At 37.4% G+C, this 27,839-nt stretch overlaps 1 protein-coding gene across 1 annotated transcript; it reads left to right on the top strand.

Moving 5' to 3' along the window:
- Nucleotides 1-27,662, top strand: TM9SF2 (transmembrane 9 superfamily member 2). The gene is made up of 17 exons (XM_075526413.1): nucleotides 1-333; nucleotides 4,380-4,447; nucleotides 5,625-5,718; nucleotides 6,451-6,578; nucleotides 10,942-11,071; nucleotides 12,669-12,793; nucleotides 13,678-13,789; nucleotides 15,191-15,270; nucleotides 15,359-15,467; nucleotides 15,592-15,724; nucleotides 15,959-16,078; nucleotides 18,271-18,328; nucleotides 18,979-19,138; nucleotides 20,639-20,790; nucleotides 21,836-21,947; nucleotides 22,567-22,738; nucleotides 26,787-27,662. The coding sequence occupies exons 1-17, from the start codon at nucleotides 205-207 to the stop codon at nucleotides 26,852-26,854; spliced, it is 1,950 nt and encodes a 649-aa protein (XP_075382528.1). The 5' UTR covers nucleotides 1-204; the 3' UTR covers nucleotides 26,855-27,662.
- Nucleotides 27,663-27,839: the final 177 nt, after the last annotated feature.

The following is a 27,839-nucleotide window of genomic DNA, read 5'->3' as shown; positions in this document are numbered from 1 at the left end:
CGCGCGGGGTGACGTGTCGCGCGCGCGAGAAGCCGGAAGTGGCGGCCGTCAGGGCGGGGGGAGACGAAGCCGCGACCGTTGCCGCCGCGGGCGCGCGCGAGAGGCGCCCAGGGACCCTCCCCCCTTCCCCCCCCGGAGGCCGCCGCGCGCCCCCGCCCCGGCTCGCGCCGCCGCCGTTCCTCCGCGCCCCCCCGCCGCCCCGCCATGGCTCTGCGGCGGCTCCTCATCGCCGCGGCACTGGCGGCGGCCGCGCCCCCCGCCGCCGCCTTCTACCTGCCGGGCCTGGCGCCCGTCAACTTCTGCGAGGCGGAAGAGGAGAAGCCCGAGTGCAAGGTGAGCGGGGCCGCGGCGGACCCTGAGGGGAGGCCTCGGCGCCGCCCGCGCCCCTGGGGCCCGGCTTGCTGGGCGGCCTGAGCTTTACCCTTCTGCTGTGGGGTCTGGGGGGGTTGGTTTGTTGTTTTTTTTTCCGGAGGGTTTGTAGCTGCCTCGTTGTAACGTACCAAACGTCCCCGGCGGCCTCGGGGCTGTTGCTGCGGGGACTTCGAGCGTGTTTCGGTTCCCACTGAAATCGGTAATGGTAAAGTGTCCGCGGTCCCTCGCAGGGGAGGAAAGGGCTATCGGTTCATCTCGTGAGTTATGGTCACTTCGCGGAAATAGGAAGCCCTGGCCGCTTATTTCTCGGGCCCTTTTAAATACTTGTTGGAAAGCTGCAGAAAGTATGAATCGCAGTGACAGGTCGTGCCGGGGGTGTGTGTGGTTCTTGGCAGGAGCGAGCAGCCCATGGCTGCAAGCAGATACGAAATGCAGGCAACCTTTCCTTGCGGTGTCTTCCTGACCACAAGAATCTGAAGCATAGGGGCTTCTTGGCCCCAGAGTCTCAAATGAAGCTTAAACTTATTCTCATGCCTACATAAGTGATAAGCAAAGTTCACATAACCAAATTACTTATAAGGATGTTGGCTGGTAGGGGGTCTGTACTTAAAACAGTCTTTGCTCCTTTGGGTGAGCTTTAGAAGTTGTTTGCTGCTGCTGCTGCTGCTGCTGTGGTAGAAATTACCCCAGACCATGCCTTGAGGCTTGAATGAGAAAGTTCAAGACCAATCGCTTTTATGATCTGTTGTCTTACTGCTGTTGAAAGCTGGTATCTCACACTTTCTGATCTCTCAGCTGCTGTATTACATGAAACACTGGTCCACGATTTTTCAGAAGAAGAGTCTATTTAAACTGCTTTTGGTAAATACCTTGTGCTGACTTTATCCATTTGCTGTCACGAATCAATAGAGCAGGTAATAAACCGAACGTGTAATGAAAGTATAGTTGCTATAAACATCTTTTCCCTTCTTTAAGTGTGTTGTTCCATTCAGACCAGCCAAATCTTGCACCTAACACATAGCTGTGGATTTTTTCACTCTTGTTTCCGTGCCGCTTCTGTTGTCATAGTACAACATTCTGTGGACATTCTTTTATAGGATCATAGAAATGGTATTTGGAATTGACCTCAGGAGGCCACATAGTCCAACGTCATGCTTGAAGCAAGACTGTTGCCAACACTAGATCAGCTCAGCTCTACCTTTGTTTAAGCAAGCCTTGAAAACATCCAGGCACGGAGCATCCGTCACCTGCCTGGGTGATTTGTTACAGTGCTGCACTACCCTCTTAAGGAATTTTTTTTCTTCAAATACAGGCCAAGACTTTCAAGCTGAAGTTTGTAGTTTTTCACAACATCCCTGAAAAGTATTGCTATGTTTAAATTATTCCTGTTTTAAGCTAGGATTGTGGCAGAAAGATTTTTTTTTTTTAAGTCAAGTAAACCAGGTTGCCTACTGTCTCTTGTAACCAACCTGAGACACTTATGCTGTGATCTTTTTCAGATGTCTCTGTATTTTTTTTTCCCTCATATAATGCGTACAAAATGTTTGCCTCCTTATCCTGAGAATTTATCATTTTGTAAATGTGAAGTGAGGTGTCTGAGTAACGTAAATCTACCACCTGTGGCTAGCTGAACGTTTTAGGGTAACCTCAACAGGTGCGTTATTGCAAAAATCTCTTTCCGAAATTAGCCACCTCTTATATTCCTCTACCTCATGCCAGCCATTTATGTACTAAGTGAGACATAGGCACATGGAGAAGTCTAAATTACTCTTCACATCTAAGTCTCTCCGTGTAGTCTGCAACTGAACGTAGTCTGGTTCCTGGTGAGGAGAAACAATACATGATCAGATAATTGCTATATCATAATATTTACGTAAGTGGGTAAAACTAAGCTTTCCTGGACAACCTTAATTTTTACATGTTCTTGCTGAGTTCTTACAATTGTCACTGTTGCTTATGATATCAGTAATAATATTGAGTTTCCCTCTGCCTTGAGGATTTAGATCCACAGACCAGATCTCTGAATGGTCTTGTTTGTCTATTATAATCTCTGTGGCTCTCCTGTCCTCTATTGGTGAGATGGGATGGGATGGGATGTTGTTAGTGGGGCATGTAGCTAGCAGCACAAGAATGATGAAACTCATGACTTTCCCCCTTCCTCCAAGCTGTCTACTAATCTGCTTGAGCAAACTCAGCTTGGCTACTTTTCCTGTTTTGGTTGGGATATCATCAGAAATGGCATGTGACCTGTGCAGACTTAAAATAGTAACTCTTGCCTGAACATCAGGAATCCTTACTCAGTTTAAAAAAAATACTGATGGCTCCAAAGGGGACTTGACATTGTATGGGAAATTGTTTATCAAAGATGCTGATCTGCAGTAACGCATACACTTCTTATGGAAAATTGAAGCATTCAAGTAAATCTCCTCCTCCAATGAAAAATAGCTAATCTAAGGCCGTGGTTCTGCGACCAGCTGAGGCAGTCTAATTCCTTGCTGCTGGAAGTGAGAGATTTCATTCCTGACTTCCTCGGGGCAATGTGTTCCTGTCCTCTGCATCATCCCAGCTGTGTTACTTGTTAAATCTTTTTTTGACCTTAGTAACATGGCAGGAAGCTATCCAGCTTTTTGCCAGGCTATTTTTTTGCTGTTTTAGTGAGTTGAAGTGGCTTACAGAATTATGACAAGTGTGTGCTACCCAGAGGTAAGCAGCAGGTCTGCATGGCTTAGGGCAGAGGAAAGAGGAGCAGTAAGGTGTCTTCACTTAATAAGTAAATTTAACATCTCACAGCTGCCTAGTGCTCATGGAACTGCATCCTGACTTGCACATGGACAACTGCAGTTGTTGTCCTACAGTAGTTGTGTGCAACTACAGTATTTACAACTACAATATCAGTAAAGCATAGCACCTGGTATAGCACCTGGCTGAAGTATCTGAGCTACAGATACATGTGAACAGTTCCATGTCCCCCCCCGTAACCCCCCCTCGAATTTCTTGGTTTGGCTAAATTTGAGTGAATTTTCATAGAGAGGAAAAGCTCTCCTGTTCCTGAAAGCACTCACCTTCCTTTTGCTGTCTCCAGCTCTTGTCTGATTGCACAGTAAGACAGTTCAACTTGCTATGCTGCTAAAAACTGCTCTTTAAAAATTTTTTGGGGTAAGTCTTTTGCTGTTTTAGCCAGTTGGATTGGTTTACTGGGCAAGCAGATAACTGCCAAAAACAGTGTAAGGGAAACAGTTGAAATGTATTGGGACTGCCAGACTAGAATAAGGGAAGGGATTTTGAGACTAAGAGGGAAGACTGAGAGACCTTTCCCTTTCTGTAGCAGCAGGCTACCCCATCTGTAACTAATGTGTATAGACCAGACTAGTCTGAAACCACAGCAAATTGAATTTCAGGTTATTGCTCAAGAGTTGCTAGAGTTATTGCTAAACTTTTACAAGAAGGTAAATGTGGATATCCTTGCCTTCTCTTTGGAAAGAGCTTCTGTTCAAACTTAAAATAGTGTATCAGTCTGAATACATTGTTTAAATCCTCATAGTTCAGTTTTCAGTTGCTACATAGATAAAATTGTGGACCAGCTTAATTACAGGGAGAAGTACTGATCTCATCCATACTTTTATTCATGTTCTTTTAAGACTTTTATTAGACAAAAGTTGTGGTGATGACTAATATGGCTCTAACTTGGTACATTAAACTAAAACAGTGGCAGCTGTGGTAATTGTATTATTCTTGTGCATGATTTCTTGCTATCTTGTAGTTTGAATGGTTATGTTAGCCTTAAAGTGGTTTTGTCATGTGGTCACTGTTTCTGTGATGGTTAGTCTTTTACTTACGCTCTCAGCAGATACAGTTCATTACACAAGTTCTACATTTCAAGATATATAATTACACAAATATTACATTTTCAGCTTTCCTTCACCTTATTCACACAAATCTATTTATATATATCTGTCAGAATTGAAGAACTGCTTTAATATAACTGCTGATTATCTCCACTCTTTCAGTCTGGAATCGAGCTGTTTGTGAACAGGCTTGACTCTGTAGAGTCTGTCCTTCCCTACGAATATACTGCGTAAGTATATTATGCTGTTTATGTCATTTTCGTTGTCAGTTCTTCCAAAAAGATGAATTTAATTTGTCTTAAAGTATTATCTACATCTTGCTACAGCAGTTTGCCAGTGAGGAATGTCTATTTATTTTGCTAACATAAGTTTTCAAATACAGAATTTTCAATGAGCAGATGGATGCATACATTGCTTCCTTCTTCTCGGTTGTCTTTGCTCGTACTTTAGAAGTAGTGCATGGATTCATAGGCCCTCGTGTAGCTCAAATCACTGCTTTAGGGTAAGTTAAGGTTAAAATGTGTGTGTGCATATATATATATATATATATATATATATAAAATTTACTCTTCTGCATTAGCTGTCATTTTACAGATCAAAGTATTACTGCTGTCTTTAGTAGCCTATAGCCAGATGAGTTAAAGTGGTAACGAGGTGTGAACTTTCCATCAATTACCTTAATGAGGTGTTAAATGTTTTCTTGGTACACATCATAGGAGTGCACAAAATGTATCAGTGCCGGGTACAACTATGTAAAGTTGTTGCTGCAAAGAATGTTTTGACTGTTAATATTGAAGAGGTTAAGCACTAGTTATGTCTATGCTTTAATGAACACAAATGTGATATACTTGAAATTAGGCTGGAAAAACTTGGAGGATGTGCTATTAAATGTGTTGGTGAATAAAACTGCAATAACCTGTTTATTTAATAGTGCTTGTTGTAAAGGAGCTGTCTGTATGTGTGTGTGTGTATGTATATATTTTTGCTTTTATTATTTCCCCCTGCCCAAGAATCTGGCCTACATGCTTTGCTTTCAGAGCTGTCGTGAAACTCTGTGAAGGTTTAATTCTTGGCTAAAATCCCTGTTCAAATAGAAAACTTCTAATTACTTAAGGAAACTTTATGCTACCATGTTTAATATAAACTGAGTTCTGAAATAGCTGATGAAGAGATTTGATTGTTGGTTTTGTTTTGGTTTGGTTTTGGGTTTTTTTTTTTTTTTTTTCAAAATGGGACTGTGACTTTCACACTTTGCTTTGCAGGTTCAAGGAAGAAACTGTTGTCTAGAAGGAAAGCTGTATAGTTCCTTTACTTGTGATGAAGGTGTCGATTTGGGAGCACTGTTTGAGGTCTAATATTTGCAGCTGAGAAGATTTTATTAACTTTTGTATCTTTTCTCTAATTCAGGTTTGATTTTTGTCAAGCGGAAGGAAAGAAGCGTCCCTCTGAAAACCTTGGCCAAGTATTGTTTGGAGAGAGGATAGAACCGTCTCCTTACAGGGTTTGTTCTCTGACAAGGGGTGTTCAGTAATACGTACGTTCAAATGTAACCAAAGGACATCAAAATCTTGGAGATCCTCTTCACAAGGGCTTTATCTCAAAGAGCTTCAAAATCTGAAATTCCACATAATAGAAATCTGCCAATTTAACCTAATTGTAACTATGCACTTTGCCATGAAGCTGTAGTCTGAAATGCTGTGGAGGTTGTCTTCTCTCTTTGGAACCTGCCAAAACCTGATTCTTGCTCCTCAGCTGTCCCCTTTTTAGAAGGAATTAAGTACTCTTATTTCTTGGAACCAGATCTGGAAATATTGCAGCTGTAAAATGGAAGAATTAGAAATGGTGTTAGCCAGCTTGTCTTTTCTGGTGACTGAAGCTCTCACCTTCTCCGCTACACACGTAGTAGGAGAGAAAGTTATCAATTGAATCTGCCTGGGACACCATTGCTGCTATGAGGTGAAATGACTTGTCTGGTAAATCATTGCAGAAAACAGGTTTTAATCAGTAACAAGGAGCTCTTAGTGTAGGGGTCCTACAGTGATCACAGGAGGGTTTTATAGCACATACCAATGTAAAAACCTCCTCTGGAGGGTTAATATGCATAGTCTTGGTAATTTGTTAGGTGTTTTTATTGTATCAGTATAGGCAATTGTATAGGGTAAACTTGTTAAATGCTGAAATTACACAAAGTTTGTTACAACCTTTTTGCTTATATGTCTTTTGTTTTTCTTAGTTCACATTCAAAAAGGAGGAGACATGTAAATCTGTTTGTACAAAAACATATGATACCACAAAACCAGAAGATAAACAGAAACTAGACTTTTTGAAAAAAAGTATGCTACTGAATTATCAACATCATTGGTAAGTTGATATAAAAATTCATAGATTGGTTAATCTAGTATGTTGGTGATAATTTAGTTTATCATTTTGTATCTGCAAGTTAATACAGATTGAACACTAGGTATTTGCACTGAATCTATTACCCTTCTGTTCTTGCAAAAGATGTTATATTGTTTCTTGTCTTCATAAAAAATTTCCTTTGCTTGAAGGATAAGCACCAGGTAGAATGGAAATGAGCCTGTTTCCAAACATAAAGCTTTGTGTAGTTTTTGTGCTGCCTCTGTGTTTACTGTAAAATACTGCTATTCTTTGCACGTGTAAATGTAGAAGTTAATCCTGCCCTAGCTTGAGAAAAGTCTTAAGGGACCTTCATTCTATTGCTATGCTGTCTTTGTTTTCCTCAAGAGCCTTTGCACTCCCCTCAAAAATGTCCAGGAGATAGGATCAATGGTTCTGAGAGAGTTTTATGTGAAATTTTTGTCTTATAGGATATGCAATTGAAGGGGGCCAATGAAAATTAATTAATGAAATAATTTTGAGGAACGCATAAACACTTAGTCCTTTCCTATTCTCTGAGTCCCTCTGTAACCACCTGAGTCGTCTTGGAGCATGCTGGAGCTCTGCTTCTGCTTGGACATTGAGGTCCTCTTCTGATGGGCATTAAGGGAGGAGCAAGGCTGAATGTGTATGCTGAATCTCATGCTGATTTTCAGTTAGGATTTAGCCATGCTCTGCACCCACATCCAAGAAGTGGGAAATGTTTATCAGCAGGTTCCGTCTTGACATTGGAAATACCCAGCTACGCTATTGTATTTGTATAATGCTTTGTATGTTGGTATGCTGTGCAGCCTTTGGGTGCAAGGGCAGAAGGAACAACTTTGGCATGAAGTTGACAGAGTTCCTGTGGCATGTCTTTGCAAGTAATACATGAGCATAATTAACCGATGTTGCCAATGATTCCAAATATGTGCTCCCTGCTTCACAGAAACAAAGGTTTCGGTCATCATCTAATTAGATGAAAACTTTCTGGATATATTAGTAAAAATGCAGGTGAAATGTTGAATGTTGCCATTGTCATTAAATGTTTTTCTGTAATGTCACATTCCGTTTCTTCAGTTTTGAAGCCACCTGTGCTGGAAAGGCAGCGAGTGTTTTTTCTACTGTTCTGGGGAACCAATATGGGATATCCATTTTTAGGGATAAACATGGCTCACTGATGTAAATCTTTCTGGGAACGTCTTGAAAATTAGTGTTGTTGAAAGTTGATAGGTCAGAAGGATTCATAGACAATAGCCATATGTTTATGTAAGTGAACTGGGAAGTAATACAGAAACCCTGAAAGGCACAGCTACTTTTGCAGGGATTTGGAGTGTATAGGCCTAATACTGAAATAAATAGAGCTTCAAACATGCTGGATTTGGTTATATTCCTATTAAATACTGCATATATTTATAATATTTACACCACTTTGAATTTCGCTGATGCATGTTAGTGTGGCATAAAGCTTCAACTTGAAACGTTTGTGTATGTTTTGGTGTATAAATGAAAAATAGTTTCCCAAGGCTTTAACCCTGTCACTCTTTGAAAGAGATTCAACTTCTTTAGGAAAGCCCAAAACTTAAGCTGGCTATGGATACAGTAACTGAAACAGAACTGTGTAAAACTAAGCACAGAGAAAAGTACTTCAGACTGTTTTTTGTCCCTTAGATTAAATTGTGTTACAAATATACTTAGTGTATTTAAGTATATTTTTTTAGCCTGCATAACTAACTTGATAGGACTGTTCAGATTTTAGTAAGATGTAGTTCTATGTTTCAGTGTGAAAACTTCCCTTTAAATTTAGGGCACTCTATACGTATTCTTATATTCTTAGTTCTTTTAATAGCACTTCTACTATTTGGGTTTTTGCTAGGCCCACTGCCCTGAAACTTTAGAACCAGTGGCATGAAGAATCCCTGTTTATGTCTGTTATGGTAATGATAGTCCCCCTCAGCCACAGCTTCACAAAGTAAGTGGCTGGATTTTGTGATGAATGATGCGTGGTCCAGGAGCATGGTCCAGGGGTATGTTGTACAGGGATCAGCAAGGTAGCACAAGTGAGGATTTAATAGAGGTTTATTATCCAGCTTCAATTTATCATAAAATTCCTGGGCAACAGAGACGGTGCAAAGTACTTTTAAGGTTTTAAGAGCCACTTAATAAGATTAGGAATTGACATACTGAATTGGACTCAATCAGCTATACTGATATCTTGGCTGACAATGTTCATCACCAGATGTTCTTGAGAGACATATAAGAACACTGTTGTATAGCATATTTGCCCCACATGTATAATCTCTTCAAGTCATTTTAAATTTGAAGATTAACTGTGAAAAATGATTTGCTGCTTAAACTATCAATTTGTTCCAGCATCGCTGCTTGAAGGCAGCTCAGTGTGTCTTTGCTGTAGAAGATGCAAGGGAAAGCCTTTATCCCAGCTGAACTCTTTAGCAGTAGGTTAGTGCTTTACCTGGTTTTGATTATGAAATGAAAATATTAACAAAAGCAAGAGCTATCTCTAGCGTATATTATAGACGTAAAATTCCAAATATGGTCCAAGTGTAATGAATCTGCATCTGGAATAGCTTCTAATCAGCAACTTAATTGTGTCCCATAGTAGTATGGTGAAACGAGTAGGATTTGGTTGGTGCTGCTGCTGTTTCCAACTCTGTGATAGTCTTTGGAATCTCCCAAGAACCTGGAAGCTGTGTTTTTTTGGGGGCCTGTCTTCACCTCTTCCATTGTGTCAGTGTGAGCCATGAACATTGCTACCTATTTCTGTCTGGGAGCTAATGGTAGGGATGATGCAGATCTCTTCATGTTTTGTGAACAAAGGCACCATGTACTGCTCTTTTTACCCCCGTCTGTTGATGTGCTTTACAAAATAGCGCTTCTTCAGAGGCTGTTACAATACACAACAAATTAATGCTTCGTTATTGTCTGAAATCATAATTCCTGTGTTTTATTAGGTATTAAAAAGTACCTGATGAGGTATGACCAGGTATGAGCTATTTGTTAACATTAATAGCCTAGTGGTTGTAATGATGAGACATTTCATTGTAAAGGCTACTCAGGAGCTTGATAAGTTTTACAAAAATGTGTGTTGTTAAGTTTCAGTGGGATGTTTATTAATAGACCTTTAAAAACATACCTTGGAGCAATTAATGTTGCCTTAAGGGCAGCTACTGAATTTTAAGTCGTCTTTGGATGACTTTATTTTGGGATTTATCTTTCAGCTAGTTAAAACACTTCATAACATAAAGAAACAGGTTTGGGTTTTTTTAGTAGTTCCTTTTACAAAGGGACAGGTGACCATGTTTGGTATCTTTCTCTATGTTTAAAAATATATTTTTGGTTTTGACATTTGTAGTGTTTGTAGCATGTTGGATACTGTTTGTATCTTATTGTCTTATAATTTTCCACAAGCCCTCATGGGGGTGTGGGATTCCTCTACAAATTTTTCATTGAAGCTGAACTATAAACCTACTAGGCTCAGGACTTTTGGGTAATATGAACATAAATCTTGTAAGGCAACAATGTCAAGGCAGCAGGTAAACAATGGAGGGAGGTTTGAAAGTCATTACTTTATCAAATGTGGCTTACAATTTTTTGCTCGTGTAAACCATCTAGTTAAAATATTGCATACTCTCAGGGAACTGCAACTGAGGTCGATGGTCAGGAATTCACTGAAATAGCAAAAAAAAAAAAAAAACCTCAACAAACTTGCATGTTAGCTTTAATGCAAAATAAAAGTTTAAAGAGTGCCATGAAAAATGTATTTTGCAATGGAAGAGTAAAGAGGAAGCTGGAGAATTAATAATATGTATGTGTCTGTAGGCAAAACTTTTTATTTTGTATTTTGTCTTAAAGAAACATGAAATTATCAAGTTCATTTTAGCTGATTTAATGGGTTATTTTGGCTGTTTTTAAAGACAAAATAATGAAATGTTAAATTGTTACAACTTTAGAGTGGGAGAGCTTTATGTATTGGGCTATATTTGTAAGGGAACTTCAGAAACTAATCCAGTGAATAGAGTGTTTTGGTGGTCACAGAGTAAGCCTCCTATTTCCAAGCTATCTTTTGAAGAAATAGACTGATTTTTTTAAAAACTGTTTTTCTAAAAAAGACAAAGTTTCAGTTAAAGAGCTAGATGCTTATTATCTCATTTGGAAATTGGATTGGCAATCGGTGCGATTCCATGGGTTACGATCTGAAAGAATTATTATTCTTGTAGTTAATCTTTCAATAATGAATGTAGCAAAGTTAGATTACTATTAATCTGGTTTTGTTTCCATTACACTGTGTATTTTGAAAGATTGTGAGATGTCCCTGTGCCATTTACAGGATTGTGGACAACATGCCTGTGACCTGGTGTTACGATGTTGAAGATGGGCAGAGGTTCTGCAATCCTGGTTTTCCTATTGGCTGTTATATTACAGAAGATGGCCGTCCAAAAGATGCCTGTGTTATTAATGTATGTTTATGCAACTTTTTTTTTTTAATATCACCTTTATTTAAAGACTGGTATTTCTCCTATTTCCTGTTTCTATGGTGAGTCCTCACTATCTTAAGAACTCTTGTTGCCTAAAACTAGGTAAGTGTTTTGATATCTCTGCAAGTATCACAATTTGTAAGCCTCATCTAAGCCTAAGAACTTTGTCTCTTCTGTTGCATAATACAGAAGGGCTCTAAAAGATAGAGGAAAAAGATGAACATGTGTAGCATTTAGTACCTGTAAAGGGTGAAGGAGAAGAAAAATGTCATCCTTCGTTGCCTAAGAAGTCTAAACATTTGAAGGCTACATTTTTGTGGGATAGAAGTGTTTTCATGGAAGGAGGTTTGCATAGGCGTGTTTGTACCTGTGCATGGAAATTAATACTTCTTGAAGGATTGCTTTCCCTAAAACTGTGTGGGCTAGTGGAAGAAGGTAGAATACAAGACTTCTGAGTGAACAAAGCTTCTCCGGTGAGAGACAGATCTATTGGATTAACTGGAGGAGGTCCAGATAAACGTCCTCCTAAGTGTTATGGAGATAAGAACACAATAGAAAAGCCAGGATGTCTTTAGATTACCGCAGACCTCTTCCATGGAGAAGTCAGTGAGAACCTGGAATAGGTTTTTGGTTTTACCAAAATGATTGGTTTTACTTAATGGATCTTACCAAATATGATGGTTTCTGCAGTTTCTAATTTTGTTTCCTTTCCTCCATAATTAATTGGTTTCAGAGGCTCCATATGAATGGATGCTTGAAACACATTTATGATCAAATATGTAATCTGGCAATATGCTTTTAATCTTGTTTCTATACTTGTTTTTAATAAAAGGAAAATAACCGTTGAAGGAGTAACTGAAGGACTGTAGAACACCACTTTGTTTATATAACTATTCTTATAATTAGGGTGCTTTGTAGAAAGGGGTGTGGATAGAACCCTGAAGAAGTACTAATTGAACTTCAGTAGACATAATGCTTGTGATTTAACAACCTCTTTAACTGACTAAATTCTAAGCTGATGTTTCCCTTTGCCTGAGATTTGTATTCAGCATTCTTGGCTGCTGCTTGCAGTTCATCCCTGTGCATCTTTGGTTTCAAATGTCAAGGTGGTTCTGTCACAGAGAGCAATTATTTGCATTGTTTGTCTTGGGAGGTTCTGTTTAATCTATGAAAAATACATACGTTGTTTTAAAATAGCTGATGTTTATGAAACACTTCCGATAATGAAAGTTGTCACATAATTATCTATTCAGTTTGCTACTTCAATTAAATAAAATGGGACATCTTCAGTTACTGAAATATTTTAATCAATATATTTATATTTATAAATTTTATATTTAAATACATTTTTCTACTTTTCAACTGTAGTAGACAGTTCTTAGCATTAACTTTTCTAGTTTGTCTTTAATGCAAGGCTTTAATGCAAAGACTTTACTGTCTTTGTATTCCCAGAATCCTGCATTCATCTTGTAGGAGAACTTCTTGACAGAAAAACTGTACACAGTCTAAAATTCTGTTGTGTAAGCTTTTAGATGTCTTTATCTTTTTGATTGTTTAACACCATCCTTTATCATTGCAGTCAGAATTTCATGAAAAAGATACTTTTTATATCTTCAACCATGTTGACATAAAAATATATTACCATGTTGTGGAAAATGAAGCTCTGGGAGCAAGACTAGTTGCTGCTAAACTTGAACCAAAAAGGTTAGTACTCAGAAATAACTTGATGACAAGTTATTTGTGGTGGTCCATTCCAAGATACTTGCTTTGATCTGGGGACTTGTTGCTAGTCAGAAATGTTTTCAGATGTGACATGTAGATTAACTTTCCTGTTGATTGATGTAGTCTAATGTAGGACAGTCTAACATAATTTTGTTCTGAATTTGATAGATCTTTGTGCACTATTTCCTATTTGGGCCAAAAAAAAGATAAAATAAAACCTGGAAGTGGTATGTGTTCACTGAAGCAACTCTCATTTCCCTACTGGGGAACATTCTGTCTTGTGACGGAATAGGCCACCAGTGCCCGAGGCAGGAGTAATCGGAGTGCAACATTTGATGTCTTCGGCAGTCAATATTTGAATGGAATGATTTCACGAATAGACTCATCAGTTGTTCTGGTGTCTGTGTGGCTTTTGCACAACTGATGTCTTATTATTTCTTAGCATCTTGTCTTTCCTTTCTTTTGTATCCTTGGCATACCTGAGCTTGTTGCATTGTTGGTCCAGCATAATGATGAAAGTATTTTTTTCTGACAAAAGTTAGTAATTCTGTTGTCACTTTTTGAGTGTTTTGGAGGTTCTTAGCAGTACTCAGACTTCTTTAATTTTTGGTGCTCAGCTTTAGAGACTGTGCTCTCTATAGTTTTCTTTTTAGAAGATACAACTGTTGTTTAAAAAGTTCAATTATCAAAAAGTCCTGTGCTTATGATACATTTCTTATGAGTTCTGAAATTTATGAGGCATTAAGAGCAATTTTTATATTTAAGAGAAGAATGTTGGATGAAACTGATGCTTGTGTAAGATGAGTGAATTCTTTAAGAGTGTTGTCACTGAAGCAGCTTTCATTCTGGGTTTTTTCTTCCTGCAGTTACAAACATACTCATCCAGACAACCCTGATTGCTCAGGAGTACCTATGGATATAAGTAATAAGGCTAATGGAGAAGTCAAAATTGCTTACACATACTCAGTTTCTTTTCAAGTGAGTTCTAAGCTTTCTGTGGTAGTTACCTCTTAAAATCATGCATTAATACTCTGAATTATAAAGATGGACAACTAAAATTATCTCAGAATAGTGAATTTGTGGTTTTAAAACTTTATTTGAACTGGAATGTCAGAGATGGCTTGGGATTTAACCACATGCTTTACAATTTTGCATACCATGCCACACACACTGAATGTGAAATGCATATGTGTTTTTTAAAAGAACCACGCTTTCCATGTTTACCTAGGTTGTCTGGTAGATTATTTTTCAGTTCAAGCTCTGAGAAATTGTGTTTCAGCAAATTAGTGTTGTAGGTAGGTTGAAGCTGCTCATTTTCTGGTCTCCTGCTGCAAAAGCTTTCTTTTCTTCAAGGTCTTCCTCCCATGGAAATTTGCAAAAGAGTAGGAAGCTGGTATTCTTTGTTCTGCCACTCTCTGAAGACAGGGGAGCAGTATATCAGGCAACTGTAGGGAGCAGTGATACTCTCATTCTGGTGACAAGAGATTTTTTTTTTTTTTTTTTAATGGAGTTTGCTGGACAAACTGTATCCCAAAGTTTCCCACTCTTTCCCAGACTGTTTCCCTATTAGTCTAAGACCTCAAAATGCAAGTGACTTGCTAAAAAGAGTGCAGATTATAACTGGATTTCTTGACTCCCTGTGTATGTATTGAAGGGATAGCTCACACACAGCAGTTCATATTTTCAACCTCAACAATTCTGTGATTCTTCTGGATATGAAGGAGTTGAAGGAGTCTCCACCTTCCTTTTTTTTTTTTTTGTCATTATGGACTTTAATCAGAATCTTGGCAACTAGCAGATTAAAAAATAGCAATAGGGCAATTTTGTTTAACCTTTTTCTTGTTCTGATTGCAAGGCTAGTGGTGTCTTTCAAAATGATAGGCCACTGTCATAGTAAGGCTGTTCATATATCTATCTTAATTCTAGATTTATAGCCTGCTGTAGGATTCAGTTCAGCTGTGGTGAAATGGAGACTAGATAGTTGATCTTTAAAGTTAGTTGGAGAGTAGCATTGAGTTAGGGTGTGGGATCCACTGCCACTGTCATAAGAAGTACACAGTAAAGCACTGGTCTTATAATATCATTATATCACCACGCAGTCTCAGGCATGAACCCCTTTTATCTCTTATAAGCTGTTATAGCAGTGTTTGAAGAATTACTATGATCGTTCTTTAGTAATTGCTCTAGTAATTTGGTTTAGATTCTATGGTCAAATCTTAGGTTAGTTTTAGGTAGTTGTTATTAAACTATTTCCTTCAAGGCATGCAAAATTAAATTTTCAATTTGTCATGAGATTTAAGATTGCTTTGCATGAACATCAACTTGTAAATTTAAGATGGATACTGACTGTATCTGAAACTGACGTGTTCACTCTTTCAGGAAGAAAAAAGTATAAGGTGGGCATCAAGATGGGATTATATTTTGGAATCCATGCCTCACACTCACATTCAGTGGTTTAGGTGAGAAGAAAGTTTGTCTTCAAGTGTACTATACTGAAGTGTTTACATTGCAATTTGATGATTTTTAAAATTTTTTTTTTTAATTCAGTATTATGAATTCCTTGGTGATTGTCCTCTTTCTGTCTGGAATGGTGGCTATGATTATGTTAAGGACACTGCATAAAGACATTGCAAGATACAATCAGATGGATTCCACTGTAAGTCTGAAATGTACCTCCTAAAATTTATTTGGAATGTAATTTTTTCAGCAAAATGTATTTCTGTAACAGGCTGTTTAAATGGCAATCTACTGTATTAAAATAGGTGTATTTTCCTTTACAGGAAGATGCTCAAGAAGAATTTGGCTGGAAACTGGTTCATGGCGATATTTTCAGGCCCCCAAGAAAAGGAATGCTGTTGTCTGTTTTTCTAGGCTCTGGGACGCAGATCTTAATAATGACTTTTGTTACCCTGTGTAAGTAATAAAGTGGGGAGGAGTTAGTTGAGTACAGATGATCTTTCACTGCTAATTGCAAGGTGCTAGTAAAAATAGCAGTATAGTTTTTATCTAGAAATTTCTTGAAAGTCTAAGATTAGAAACAGCTGAGCTGATATAGTAGACACAGAACTTAGTATATATATAACTGATGTACTGGCTTTAAGTCAAATGTATAATTACTTTCCAAAATTGTGCATCTTTGCTTCATAGTTTTTGCTTGCCTGGGATTCTTGTCACCTGCTAACCGGGGAGCTCTAATGACCTGTGCTGTAGTTTTGTGGGTACTGCTTGGAACTCCAGCCGGTTATGTTGCTGCCAGATTCTACAAATGTGAGTAAAAGTTATTTAAAATGACAGGGCTTAAGTTCATTAAAGTAAATTATCATCACAGAACTGATTTCTATTTTCCAGCACTGTTTGTAGTTTCCCTCAGGGCAAGATGGAGAAATGTACTTACCATTACAACAGAAACCACGTATAGAAAGCTGACATGGTTACAATGGTTTTGATGCGATCATGCCTAGAGACCCTGAATTGCTCTTGCTACTGTGTATTTATGGAATTGGAAAGCAAATTCCATTTTACTAATACTATGCTCATTACATCAGACAGTTTTGTACTTCAGTTTCCTACAGCTGGGGGGTTGGGTGTTAACTTGCATTTAGTTTTAGCCATCAATGTTGCTTGGTAACATTCCCCCCTGCCCCATGAACCTCTGTTCTTGTATGCCTGAGATTTGTCACCGCTTTTTAGCTAGTTCCTACGTCTTTGGGAGAATGGTGCTGATCAGACTGTGGCAGGGGCATTAGGGGGAAGGCTTATTAGGTGTTCTGTAGTTGTAGAAATCAATGCAGTGGTGTTTGGGCACCTGACAGTAGTTAGTTGATACTGTTTTCCTTAACTGATCCCAGTTAGCTGTTGTTTCAAGGCCTGCCTACCAACCTTAAATGGTTTTCCCCTGTACCCTCTGGTTTATTTTAAGGTGAAGCATGCCATCCCACATACAGCTTGTTTTAATTACCTTACTCAAGGTACAAGGCTCTTTATGACTGAGCTTGATCTTTTGGACTATTTTAGTTCTGAACATTTAGTTCTGAACTATTAGTTCTGAACAGGGCTAGAGGAATTTATTTCTGAACTTCAACCTGGCAGTAGGCATTGGAGTTCTTTCTTCTAATGATTTTGTAATTTTCATGTGGGGAGAACCACTAGGGTTGTATTTTGTAGGGAGTTTTTCCACAGTGGTAGTTATGTGATAGTGAACTATTCCTTGTCCTTCTCTTCAAGTCAATTAGACTTAAATGGAAGGAGACTTTAGGACTAAGAGCATAATTGAGGACAAAGTTATTGTTTATATCATGCCATATATTATGTGTTTTGAAGGATATTTTGAAGTGTATTGATGGTAAATTGAATCCAGTATCTTTGGTGGAGATGTAGCTAATAATAACTACAATAACTACATTTCATATTATACTTATTGGGAATCATTCAGTTGATACTTGAATATTGTGTTTAACTACTAAGACAGTGAGTGACTGATCCAGAGATATTCTTATTAGAATATGAGGCGGTCCATACCCTGTATAGAGCATGTAAAGATGAATGTTTCTCCTTACAGTATGCAAATAATGTGAGACATAAACCAAAATGCAACTGAAATGGATATCCAGTTTTAAAAGTGGTGGGTTTTTTCAACATGGCATTTAAAAAGTGAGACCTGAGCTGAAGTTAAACAGTTTATCTTAATAACCGGTGCGATGTTCTACCAAGATTTTATAAAGAAATAGAAACTTAATTAATATCACTCTAACCATAATAACTTCTGACTCTTGAAGTAAAGAAGCATGTCATTATGGCAGTGCTCAGATGAAATTGTCAGCTTCACTGAATTCCAGCAGGTTTTTTCCTTTGAAAGTATACTGACTATAATTTTTATCAGCATAGTGCAAATTCATAAAGATATTCTTAATAAAACTACCTTTGTTCTTTTGGTATCTCCACTGCTTAATGCTGTTAAGACTCAAGAGAGCATCACTACTTCCTGTAAGCGTGTTAGTCCTGACCTTCTTGTAAGATTCTTAGTCAAGAATTATTTCAAGAAAACTGTTAAGTTTGCTTTTCACATATTTATATCTTATTTTCCTACTGAAACCTGCAATCAAATGCTAGAAAGCTTAAACGTCTTAATCATTCCAGGTTTAAACTGTTTTTTAAAGACTTAAAAGTACTGCAAATCTGTTTCCTCCTTTTAACAGATAAAGTGGTCAGAGACCCCGTTTATTTAGTTGGTATACTTTTCCTGACCTTGGTCTGAGGCTTTGCTTTGAAGCTCTGTGATTAAGCAATATGCTCAGGGAGTTCAGTTTTATTACTGAAGATTTAGTTTACTGTTTTAAACTTGGGCATGATAGCACATTATTTGAGTATTTGCAAGCTAAGTATAACAGGTAAATGGACTGGAAAATTAATAGTTGTGAGCTTAATGCATGTTTTGATGACTGTCAAATGTTTTAATACAGCATTTGGAGGTGAGAAATGGAAAACAAATGTCCTGCTGACATCATTCCTTTGTCCTGGGTAAGTTGAGAATATCGCCATGATTAAAAAAATTAAATTGTGCTTCTCTGACATGCATAGCTAATTTTTAAGTTTCAGCTATACATGTAAATCTTATTACATCGTTCCTTTATTCCAGAGGCTACAGGAATATCATGGCACTTTTGACAAAGATAAATATGTTAATGGCATATCATCCTTAGATATTTTTTTAGTAAGCATTTGTTTACTCTCACCACATGAAAAGGTTGATTAAGAAAGAGCATTATGATAGTAGTAAGTTTGAGACAGGCACGCTTTTTCATTGCTTGGTTTTACTCTCTAGGCTCTTTCTCTAACCACACTGTAGTTGGTCTTATATAGTGTCAGGTACTGTATAACTACTGCGATAAATTTTTCTACTTAATCACAGCAAGCAGTCTTACCCTGAAGTGTGGTTAAGACAAGCATATATTTGAAATTGCTTAGTTGGAATGTCAGCTCCTGCTGGAGTTCAGTCCCACTAGATTAACAAAGAATTGCTTGTTTGACCTCTTCATTTTGATATTTTGTGTGCATCATTTCATTTTAAGATATTTTCACTAAAATCTTAATACAGTGCTATTGTTTTGTTAACATTATTAAATATTAAGGAGTATTTCTGTGCTTTAAGTGTGTTATGTATTTTTCAGAATTGTATTTGCAGATTTTTTTATCATGAACCTCATTCTCTGGGGAGAAGGCTCTTCAGCGGCTATTCCGTTTGGTACTTTGGTTGCTATTTTGGCACTCTGGTTTTGCATATCTGTACCGCTGACGTTTATTGGTGCCTATTTTGGTTTTAAGAAAAACGTAAGTGTTTTTGAGAAATTGTTTTGTAAGCGTGTGTATACACATATACACACACATATGCATATATATATATACTTTTCACTGTATAGACTATGACTGAGGTAGCACCTAAGCTAGTTGTGTTGTCAGCTCCAGTCCTGTTCGGTTACTTTAGAGCTGCATTAGATATCCAATCTTTGGATTCCAGGACATTGATATTCAGTTGGTTGGTGGTGATAATTCTCTGCAATGATTAGGGTTATCATATTTAATTGAGTGACTGCACCAGATAAAGCAGTGATTTGGGCATTCTTTATTTTAATTAGCATCTCTGCCATTACTAAAAAATTGAGTTGACCCAGCCAAGCATAACGGAAAGCAACTTACGCGTTTCTGGTTTTCCCCCATGTGTGTTGTTCCTGTCTGCCCTCTCCACTCAGTCTTTAGAAGGATATTTTCTGATCAAATTGCTAGAGATTTTGTGAAATCTCTTTGCATAAGTGTTCTGTAAATGGTTATCACTGTTCTGCAGACATTAATTGGGGTTTACTCCTAAACTGACCAATTTTACCTATTTATATGAGGGCTCTTTGTGACACTAGTGACCAAACCTTCTTAAATAGTGAAATTGGTTCTCCATTTTTGCTTAAAAAGTGGTTTGCTGTGCCCCACAAACTTTAAGAGCTATAAGTTCAGATATTTTTGTGTTTTTTCCTGTATAGGAAGCCAGACTTCCATCTCTCTGTGGCTCTCATGGAATACATTCAGAGAATACTTAAATATCTTAGAAGGCACTTTTAAAGTTGATTGTAGTTATCCAGTTTTTATTAACCAGAATTCAGTGGATTTTTTCTGATAACCAGGTTGAAATTCCAGCAAACCCCCCTGCATTGTACAGAGGCAGTTCTTTAAGAAAGGAGGATTTGATAAACTAAGGCAATGTCACAGGTATCACAAATGTGTTAAATCAGAAAGCAAGTACCTAGCAAGTATCTATTGATGCTCTTGATGTAATCTTTACAAAAGGAGAAAGATGGCAAAGTATGCATTTATCTGCCTTAAATTTTTTTCTCCCACCATGCTGATCTATGTATGCATCTTCAGTTAGGATTTAATTGCCAGATTGAATCCTCTCAGTTTGTAAGTTTGCCCTAATGTGATTCTTGGAGTCAATCCTGAAAAACAACATACAGGTATTTTTGAAGGGGAAAGCAAGAGTCTGCACCACCACTACCCCCCAGCTGAAAAGTGAGAAATCAACTCAAGCTCTGTAACAGATCATAGATAAGTAATCAGAACAAGGGAAGTCCAAAATATCTGTTGCTGTGTTTTCAATAAGAGCTGTCTTTTAGCTTGTTTGCCTAACAAATGTCGGTAGCTAGGCTGGTAGCGAAAGCAGATGTAGTGGTAGCTGGGTACGTGCATGTTCAAAACAAATAGTAGACTTTTGCCACCACTCATTTCAAAAAGAAAGCAAAAAGGCGGTGCTGTAGTTTGACATGTTCTTATTTTTGTTTAAAGGCTATTGAACACCCTGTTCGCACAAATCAAATTCCTCGTCAGATTCCTGAGCAATCATTCTATACAAAGCCGTTACCGGGCATTATCATGGGAGGAATTCTGCCTTTTGGATGTATCTTTATACAGTTGTTCTTTATTCTCAATAGTATTTGGTAAGTTAACCACGATCTATTTGAATTTTCTCTGTCATAAAAACTTTCACAAAGAAATTACCACCTTTTCTTCGAGATGCTTTGACTGATTTTTGGTGATGCAGGGTTATCAGGTACTGGTTCAATAAAAATGTAAATGGTAACATCTTTTTAACGTTTTGTGGTTTAGAAGGTATTCAGTGCCTGTTTTGCTTGTCGAGGTGAGTAGAGAAGTGGCTGTGATATGCTTAGCAATTTACAGCTGACCTACAATATTCAAATAGCTAGTTTTCTCATGCTACTCCTCTGACTTCATGTAGAAGTGGCTCTGAAGCTGACATATGGCATATAACTTGAGAGTAGTAAGTATATTAAAATTTACTTGAGGTTTTTTTTTTGGTAGTTGCAGTTGTTCAGCTAGAAATGTATTACTACTCTTGGGAGAAAAAAGAAACAAGAATAAATTTTGTGAAATCTTTATAACGGCACAAGAGAGTAATTCTCTTAAAAAATAAAGCACCAAAGACTAGTCCAGTGTAGGTGAATTCTGATGTGATCTCATAGCCCGCTGACAAACTAATCTACTGTGAGGGATTTGTCTTCCTTCTGGCACAATTTAGTTATTGGATCTTGTTAAACTGTTTCTGAACCTTGAATAGGTGCCTCTACCCAACATAGACAGCTACAGTATTTGACATTTCTTGTTATTTTGCAGCTCTGCCCCTTTGATTGAAATGTGAGGTGAAATACAAGTTCTGCTGAAGTCAGTGGAAGAGGTCACGCTGACTTCATTGGAAGTGTAATTTCACTCATTATGTCTAGCCAGTTCTTTCCCTAAAATCCCAGCCAGGACCATGCTTTGGGCTTGCTTTCTTGCTGTTTTCAGACTGAGCTGCCAAGGCTCCTGTTCTTCAGTTAGAAAACAAATTACCCAACTGTATGGCCACACAACTGATAGTACCTCAGTAGGAAGGGGAATACTTAAGGTGAAGGTGATATTACTGCACATGGAGAAATAATATTAGCACAGTGTCCATTTATTTTTTTTTTTAATTCCCTTTTATAGGTCTCACCAGATGTATTACATGTTTGGCTTCCTGTTTCTGGTATTCATTATTTTGGTTATTACATGTTCGGAGGCCACAATATTGCTCTGCTACTTCCATCTATGTGCAGAGGTAAGAAATATTCTTCAGTATTCATACTTGATATTGTTTTAAGGATGCTTCCAAAAACTTTTAAGGCTTTTGTATTTGGAAATAAGTATTCCAGAATTCAACATGAACACCATTACTAGATGACCTTAAATCATGTCTTTAGAAAGTGAAGCAGAAGTGGCAGGCTACTTTTGGCAAAACTCGTAACAGCTATTAAAACCCTGCACCGAGTACCACTAAGTCAGATATCTCATCTTCAGAGTCTTAACTCCCTGTTTTCTGAAGATCCTAAACTAATCCATTAACATTGTCTAATCAAAGTGCATTTTTGCACATGCCCAACCTTGGAGGGGAAAAAAAAAAATCTCTGTGGCTGGCAATAGTAGGTCTGGCTTATTTGGGATTTTAGATTTTTGCCTATTTGATATTGACTTTTTGGTTTCTTATCTCTAATTGCGAATGGTGTAGTTAACGCAGTATTGATTATATATAGTTCTTTTCCTGTAGATAAAAATTATTAAAACTCACTTTTTGATAAAGTAATAATAGAAAAAGGAGCTCTGCGTTCAGTAATAGGGTCAGTGCGTTAGAGGTACGTGGAATATTACTGATACATACTTTCTTTTCCCACCCCTTCTAGGACTATCACTGGCAGTGGCGTTCATTTCTCACTAGTGGTTTCACTGCAGTTTATTTCCTAATATATGCAATACATTATTTTTTTTCTAAACTGCAAATCACAGGAACAGCTAGCACCATTTTATATTTTGGTTATACCATGATTATGGTTTTGATCTTCTTCCTTTTCACAGGTAAGTATATCAAACCTTAATTTTAAATGTTGAGTCTACCTTTAGCTTTGCACAGTAGAATCCTTGGCAAAACTTATCTTGATAAAGGATCATAAATTTATACATGTCTTTGATTTTTTTCCAGATAGTTGTGTAGCATTTTGCAACTCTCTGATCACAAATGTTAGTGAAAGACATTAGGTGAGGATGAGGCAAAACTACTGCTAATTTGAGTTGTGGCCTATAATTAGATCTTCAAATACGATGCCTTTAAACATGATAAATACTTCTCTAGATTTCATTCCTATGTTAGTCATGTGACAAACTACATTTATTAAATTAAATGTCTTTGGAGAAGCACACTTCAAATCACAAAAAATCAAGTCTAAAGTTACAGTGCCAATTAAGGAAAAAAAATGCAGCTTTTGTGGAATAGGAGGAAGGAAGAGAGGAGTAAAAGTTGACAGAGAATACTTTTTTTTTTTCCATTTGCTCTCTTCCGGAACTTCTTCACCTTCTTTCCCAATTGCATTGAAGTGGCAGGGGAACAAGAACTTCTTAACCATTTTTTGATGCAGGCATGTCAGAACCTTGTCATCTTTATTGTGAGCTTTTGGAAAAGCACCTGTCTTAGATGCTGTGTTTCAATTTCCTCTTCAGTAAGTGAGATGAGGTGACAAAATCTTCCTTTGTCATCTTCAGTACTAAAAAGGAATCTTCAGTCAGACACACTTATCCCTTGTTTGGTGTGGAGGAATGGCAATGAAAGATGCAAGAAGTCTCCTTTCAAACTCTCATGCAAGAAGGCAGCAACCACCAGCTCCCCAAAAATCTTAAAAATACTAAATTCTGTTTCAGCAGAATGTAATCAGTCTTTGTGGACTTTACCCTACAGAGCAATATTTTTGAAAGTATTTTGAACTGATCAATGCTTTAAATTATTTCAAGCTCCACGTTTATGAAGAAGTTTAATGATTCCTAAGGCTTTGATATGGATTTATGTATACAGCCTTAAAGGCTACATTTTGAGGCCTGCTAGAACACAAATGGCTTGTCATCAGAGCTTTTAATACAGATCTCACTATAAGTAGAATTTTCATTTCCACTTAATGTAGGAGAACAGCAAAAAAAATCTAGTGGGAAAAGAACTGACATTTGAGAATGGTGTTCATTTTAAGACTAACCAAATACTAATTTCAAAGACATTGCCACTTCAGCTGAGGAAATATTGAAGCAGTTTGTGCACCACAACTGAATGCAGATGATGATGAACAGGAGCAAGAGCCTGCAAGGAGTTTCTTGGGTCATTGCCTGTTAAAAGGAGGGAATGAGACTTAAGTACATTATATAATCTCTTTGAAAAGTGATCAAGCTGTGTTCCAAAAGTGGTTAGTTTTATCTTCCATCCTTTTTAAGTCAGTCTAATGTGTTTTGGCATTGCTTGCGGATGTTTTGTAAGTTACACATCATTTCTACTTTTATTTATATTTTGTGTACTGGTTAGCAAGTCATTCTGAATGTGTAGATCAGAGATTCTGTGCCTCCCTTTCTCGCTCCATCTTATTTCTTGCCCTGCCTTTCTCTTAACCTTTATTTGTGATCTGGGTTTACTAATAGTCTTATTGAACTAAAGAATTTAAGAATGCATGGTTGTTCAACTAGAAATGAATGTGTACTGCTGTATGTAGATCAATTTTAAATGCAGTGCAAACTTAGAAAGTAGCATGAAAAAATAATTAGGCCTTACATAAGTGTAAGGTCAATTAATTTAGTTTCGCTAGCTTTTCCAATAGATATGCAGCATGTCTGCCTTTAATAGTAAACAGTCTTGGCCAAAACCAGAATTATGTTTACCCTGTCTCCTTTGTTCAGTCTGTTTACTTTGGTTGCATGCAGTAATTCCGGAGTGCACACATTCAAGATAAAGGGGATTTACAGTAAATTTTCTATGCTGAGACTTGGCTTAGCTGCCCTTCAGCACCTAAGATACCCATATAATTTCCATCTTTTGCCCTTATTCTTTCAAGTCAGTCACGTCACGTGACATCGTCTAGAGGCATTAAGATGTGTCCAGTGCATCTCCCTTTTCCTTTGCTCACACGTTCACTTTCAGTTGACCAGTTGGCTGTGCAGCGCCTGCCAGCAAATCTGTGGAGTCCTTTCCCGGGTAGGTTCACAAGCATGGAAAGAAGAGGTGGTTTACTCTGACCCCTTGAGATGCTTTCTGTAGTAGTCATTTGTATGTAATTGGGACAGTGGAGATGTCAGTTATGCTGTGCAACTTGAACTAGTCTTTCGGAGTTTGTATGCTTTCATTTCTTGAAATTTTCGGTTTCTATATTGAAATTAGGGGAAAATACATGTGAAGTTAACCAAACGGTTAGAACTTTGAAACATCATATGCTTAACGATTTTTTTATCTACTTCCCACAAGATTAAGTGCAAATTACCCTTTAATTTGAGGGAATAGTCCTATTTCTTAAGATTTAAGAATAATTTTGTCCATTTAGGTTGATAGGCATTCAAAGGTGGATATGTTCAGTTGTCTGAGATTTACTGAAGTGCTTTGAGATAAGGTTTTACAGAAAAAGTTAGAGGCAGGGTAAAGGGACAGGCAGTTCTCCAGTTTCTTAAACGAAAAAGCATATTAGCAATTTAGCAAAAACTGCTCCTAAAGGCAACTGACTTCTTGTGCCAGGATGATAAAGAAGCTAAAAAGAGAAAATCATAATTGTTGTATCAAAACTAGTCTGCTGCTGCTTACTCATCTGTTAAAAATCGTCAGAATCAGGAAGGGTTTTGACGGTGCCCTGCTGCTATGTCAGTGTAACACATGCTTCAGGCACTTGCATCCATACTGCATTCCAGGTCATTGATCAGACTCAGCAGGCAAAATACTGGGAGCTACATGACAAATCTTTGATTCACAGCTGGGACCACAACTACGTATCATAGTAAATGAGTCAGTTAAACATCAGTAGTTTAGCAAGCGTGAAGGAAAAAAAAGAAATTACCGTGATATCATCTAAGGTTTCTTCCAAGCTTGTATAGTGAATGAGTTAGCACACAACTTTTGTCGTGCCTCTTATCAGATCTAAAATACAGGTGATTTTTTTTTTTTTAAAGAACTTACTTAGCTCTTGCATAAGTTAAGGTTATGATTTTAGAAGAGTTACTCAGGCAAAAATCAGATAATCTTCAGGGCTTTTTTCCTGTCCTAGTTTTTGTGGGAAACGAAGGTTCCTGTAACAGGTGTTCTGAGCTGCTGTTTAGTCCATTATCGTTCTGATTGAGGCTGCATTTTGAAGTAATCTGGTTAGATTAACAAAGCCCAACTATATTAACTACTTTGCATTCAAAAGAGTATTTTTGTTAAAAACTTCTGTTGGAGTTTCACAAAGAGAAGGGATGCAGCTATTTTTGTTCAGCTAAAAGGATTATAAGTTATCAGGGAAACAGTCTTCGTCCTTAAATTTTAGTTCAAGTTTGCTTATACCTTTTGACTGCCTTAAGTATTTCAGAAGTGTTTATTTTTAAGGTAACACGTGTTTTCAATAGGAAGTACAGGTTGCGTAGTAACTATGCTATGGTTTGAATTACACAGAAATAAAGGTAGTGTTCTAATTTTCCAAGACCTTAAAGTATAACTAAGAAATGGGAACTCCTTTTGATGCTGTCAATCTAATTGGTTTATTAAATATAGTAACAATATTCTGACCAGCTGAGCAGATCAGGTAAAGTGTGTGTGACTAGTCACTAAAGAAGGGTGAAGTGGAGCAATGTGAAGGAGTTGGACTGGGGAACAATAAAACAACCGAGAACAAATACGTAGGAAGAGAAATAACACAGAAACATCTTAAAACTAGAGTCTTCCATGTGATCAGCTCTATGATTGTGAAAATAATGAGAGATAGTAGTTGATGCTTATAAAGGATGTACTGAAGATGAAAGATAGAAGATTGCATATACGTATGTCCTGATTTATGAATTACAGATAGAAATTGATGTCCCCTGTGTCAGTTTTCCTGACGTGTAACTTCTTTTTTTTGTTGTTTTGTTTTGTTTTTAGGAACAATTGGATTCTTTGCATGCTTTTGGTTTGTAACCAAAATATACAGCGTGGTGAAAGTTGACTGAAGAAACCGATGTAAAGAATTAACACAGAAGAGGTTTAATCTTCATTAACATAACTTAAAGACCTGGTCTAGTTGATGAACTTGAGCTTTATCAGAAGTATTGGCTTCCTATTCTTTGAGAATGATACTGAATATGCAGCTACTTTTTCCACTAACACGTTTGTATTGTGACTTAACCTGTTTTCATTCAGATCTTAATGAAGATCAGAGTTACAATATTTATGCATTTGTAAATACAACTATACTTTAAAAGAAATGTTAAATTCTAATGGCAGAGTAGAAGTGGCTGTATTACACAACTTAATGATACTTCTGATCAAAGTACAACTGTAAATAGGTTTTTCTAGCTTGGTAGGTGGGATGAATTATTTTTCTTTGAGGGAAATGAGAACTTTTTATTATGCTAACTTTGAAGGATGACTCCTAAGAAGTGTTGCTTTTAGTTTGGATGTGATTTTTATTTTTTACTGATGTTACGTCCATAAATACTCTGATTTCTGTGACTTCATTAGTTTGGTGTTCTTGGCCTTTTAAACTATGTGCCTCTGAGTCCTTGAATTTATAAATTCATAATCTAATAAATATTGTAAAAATGTCTTCAGTGGCTTATTACACATTATAGCTTCATAAAAATATGTAAATACGATTATATTGAAGATGGATGCTTAAAGATTGCGTATTTTACGGTATTTTCTATGGTTTAATGTATATTGACACACCCTTAGATCTGCAAGAAATGTTATTTGTGCTACATGGCTATAACACGGAAATGTGATTGTGGCGCATGAGAATTAAATTATACACACATATAACAAAACCACTCTGCAGCATTAATCCAGTCCTTATATCCTCCAGATACGTTCTCAGAGATCACTACGGAATTGTCAGTATGTTGAGAAGATCTTATAACGCATGAGTCAGCATTCTCTGCTGATCTTGCTTTTAGATCTCTATGATGCATATTCTATACAGCAACTATTGCTGAT

Source organism: Mycteria americana, chromosome 1 (genome assembly GCF_035582795.1).
Source record: "Mycteria americana isolate JAX WOST 10 ecotype Jacksonville Zoo and Gardens chromosome 1, USCA_MyAme_1.0, whole genome shotgun sequence".
Lineage (NCBI taxonomy): Eukaryota > Metazoa > Chordata > Aves > Ciconiiformes > Ciconiidae > Mycteria > Mycteria americana.
The sequence above is the reverse complement of the archived record's forward strand: the minus strand, read 5'-3'. Positions and strand labels throughout refer to the sequence as shown.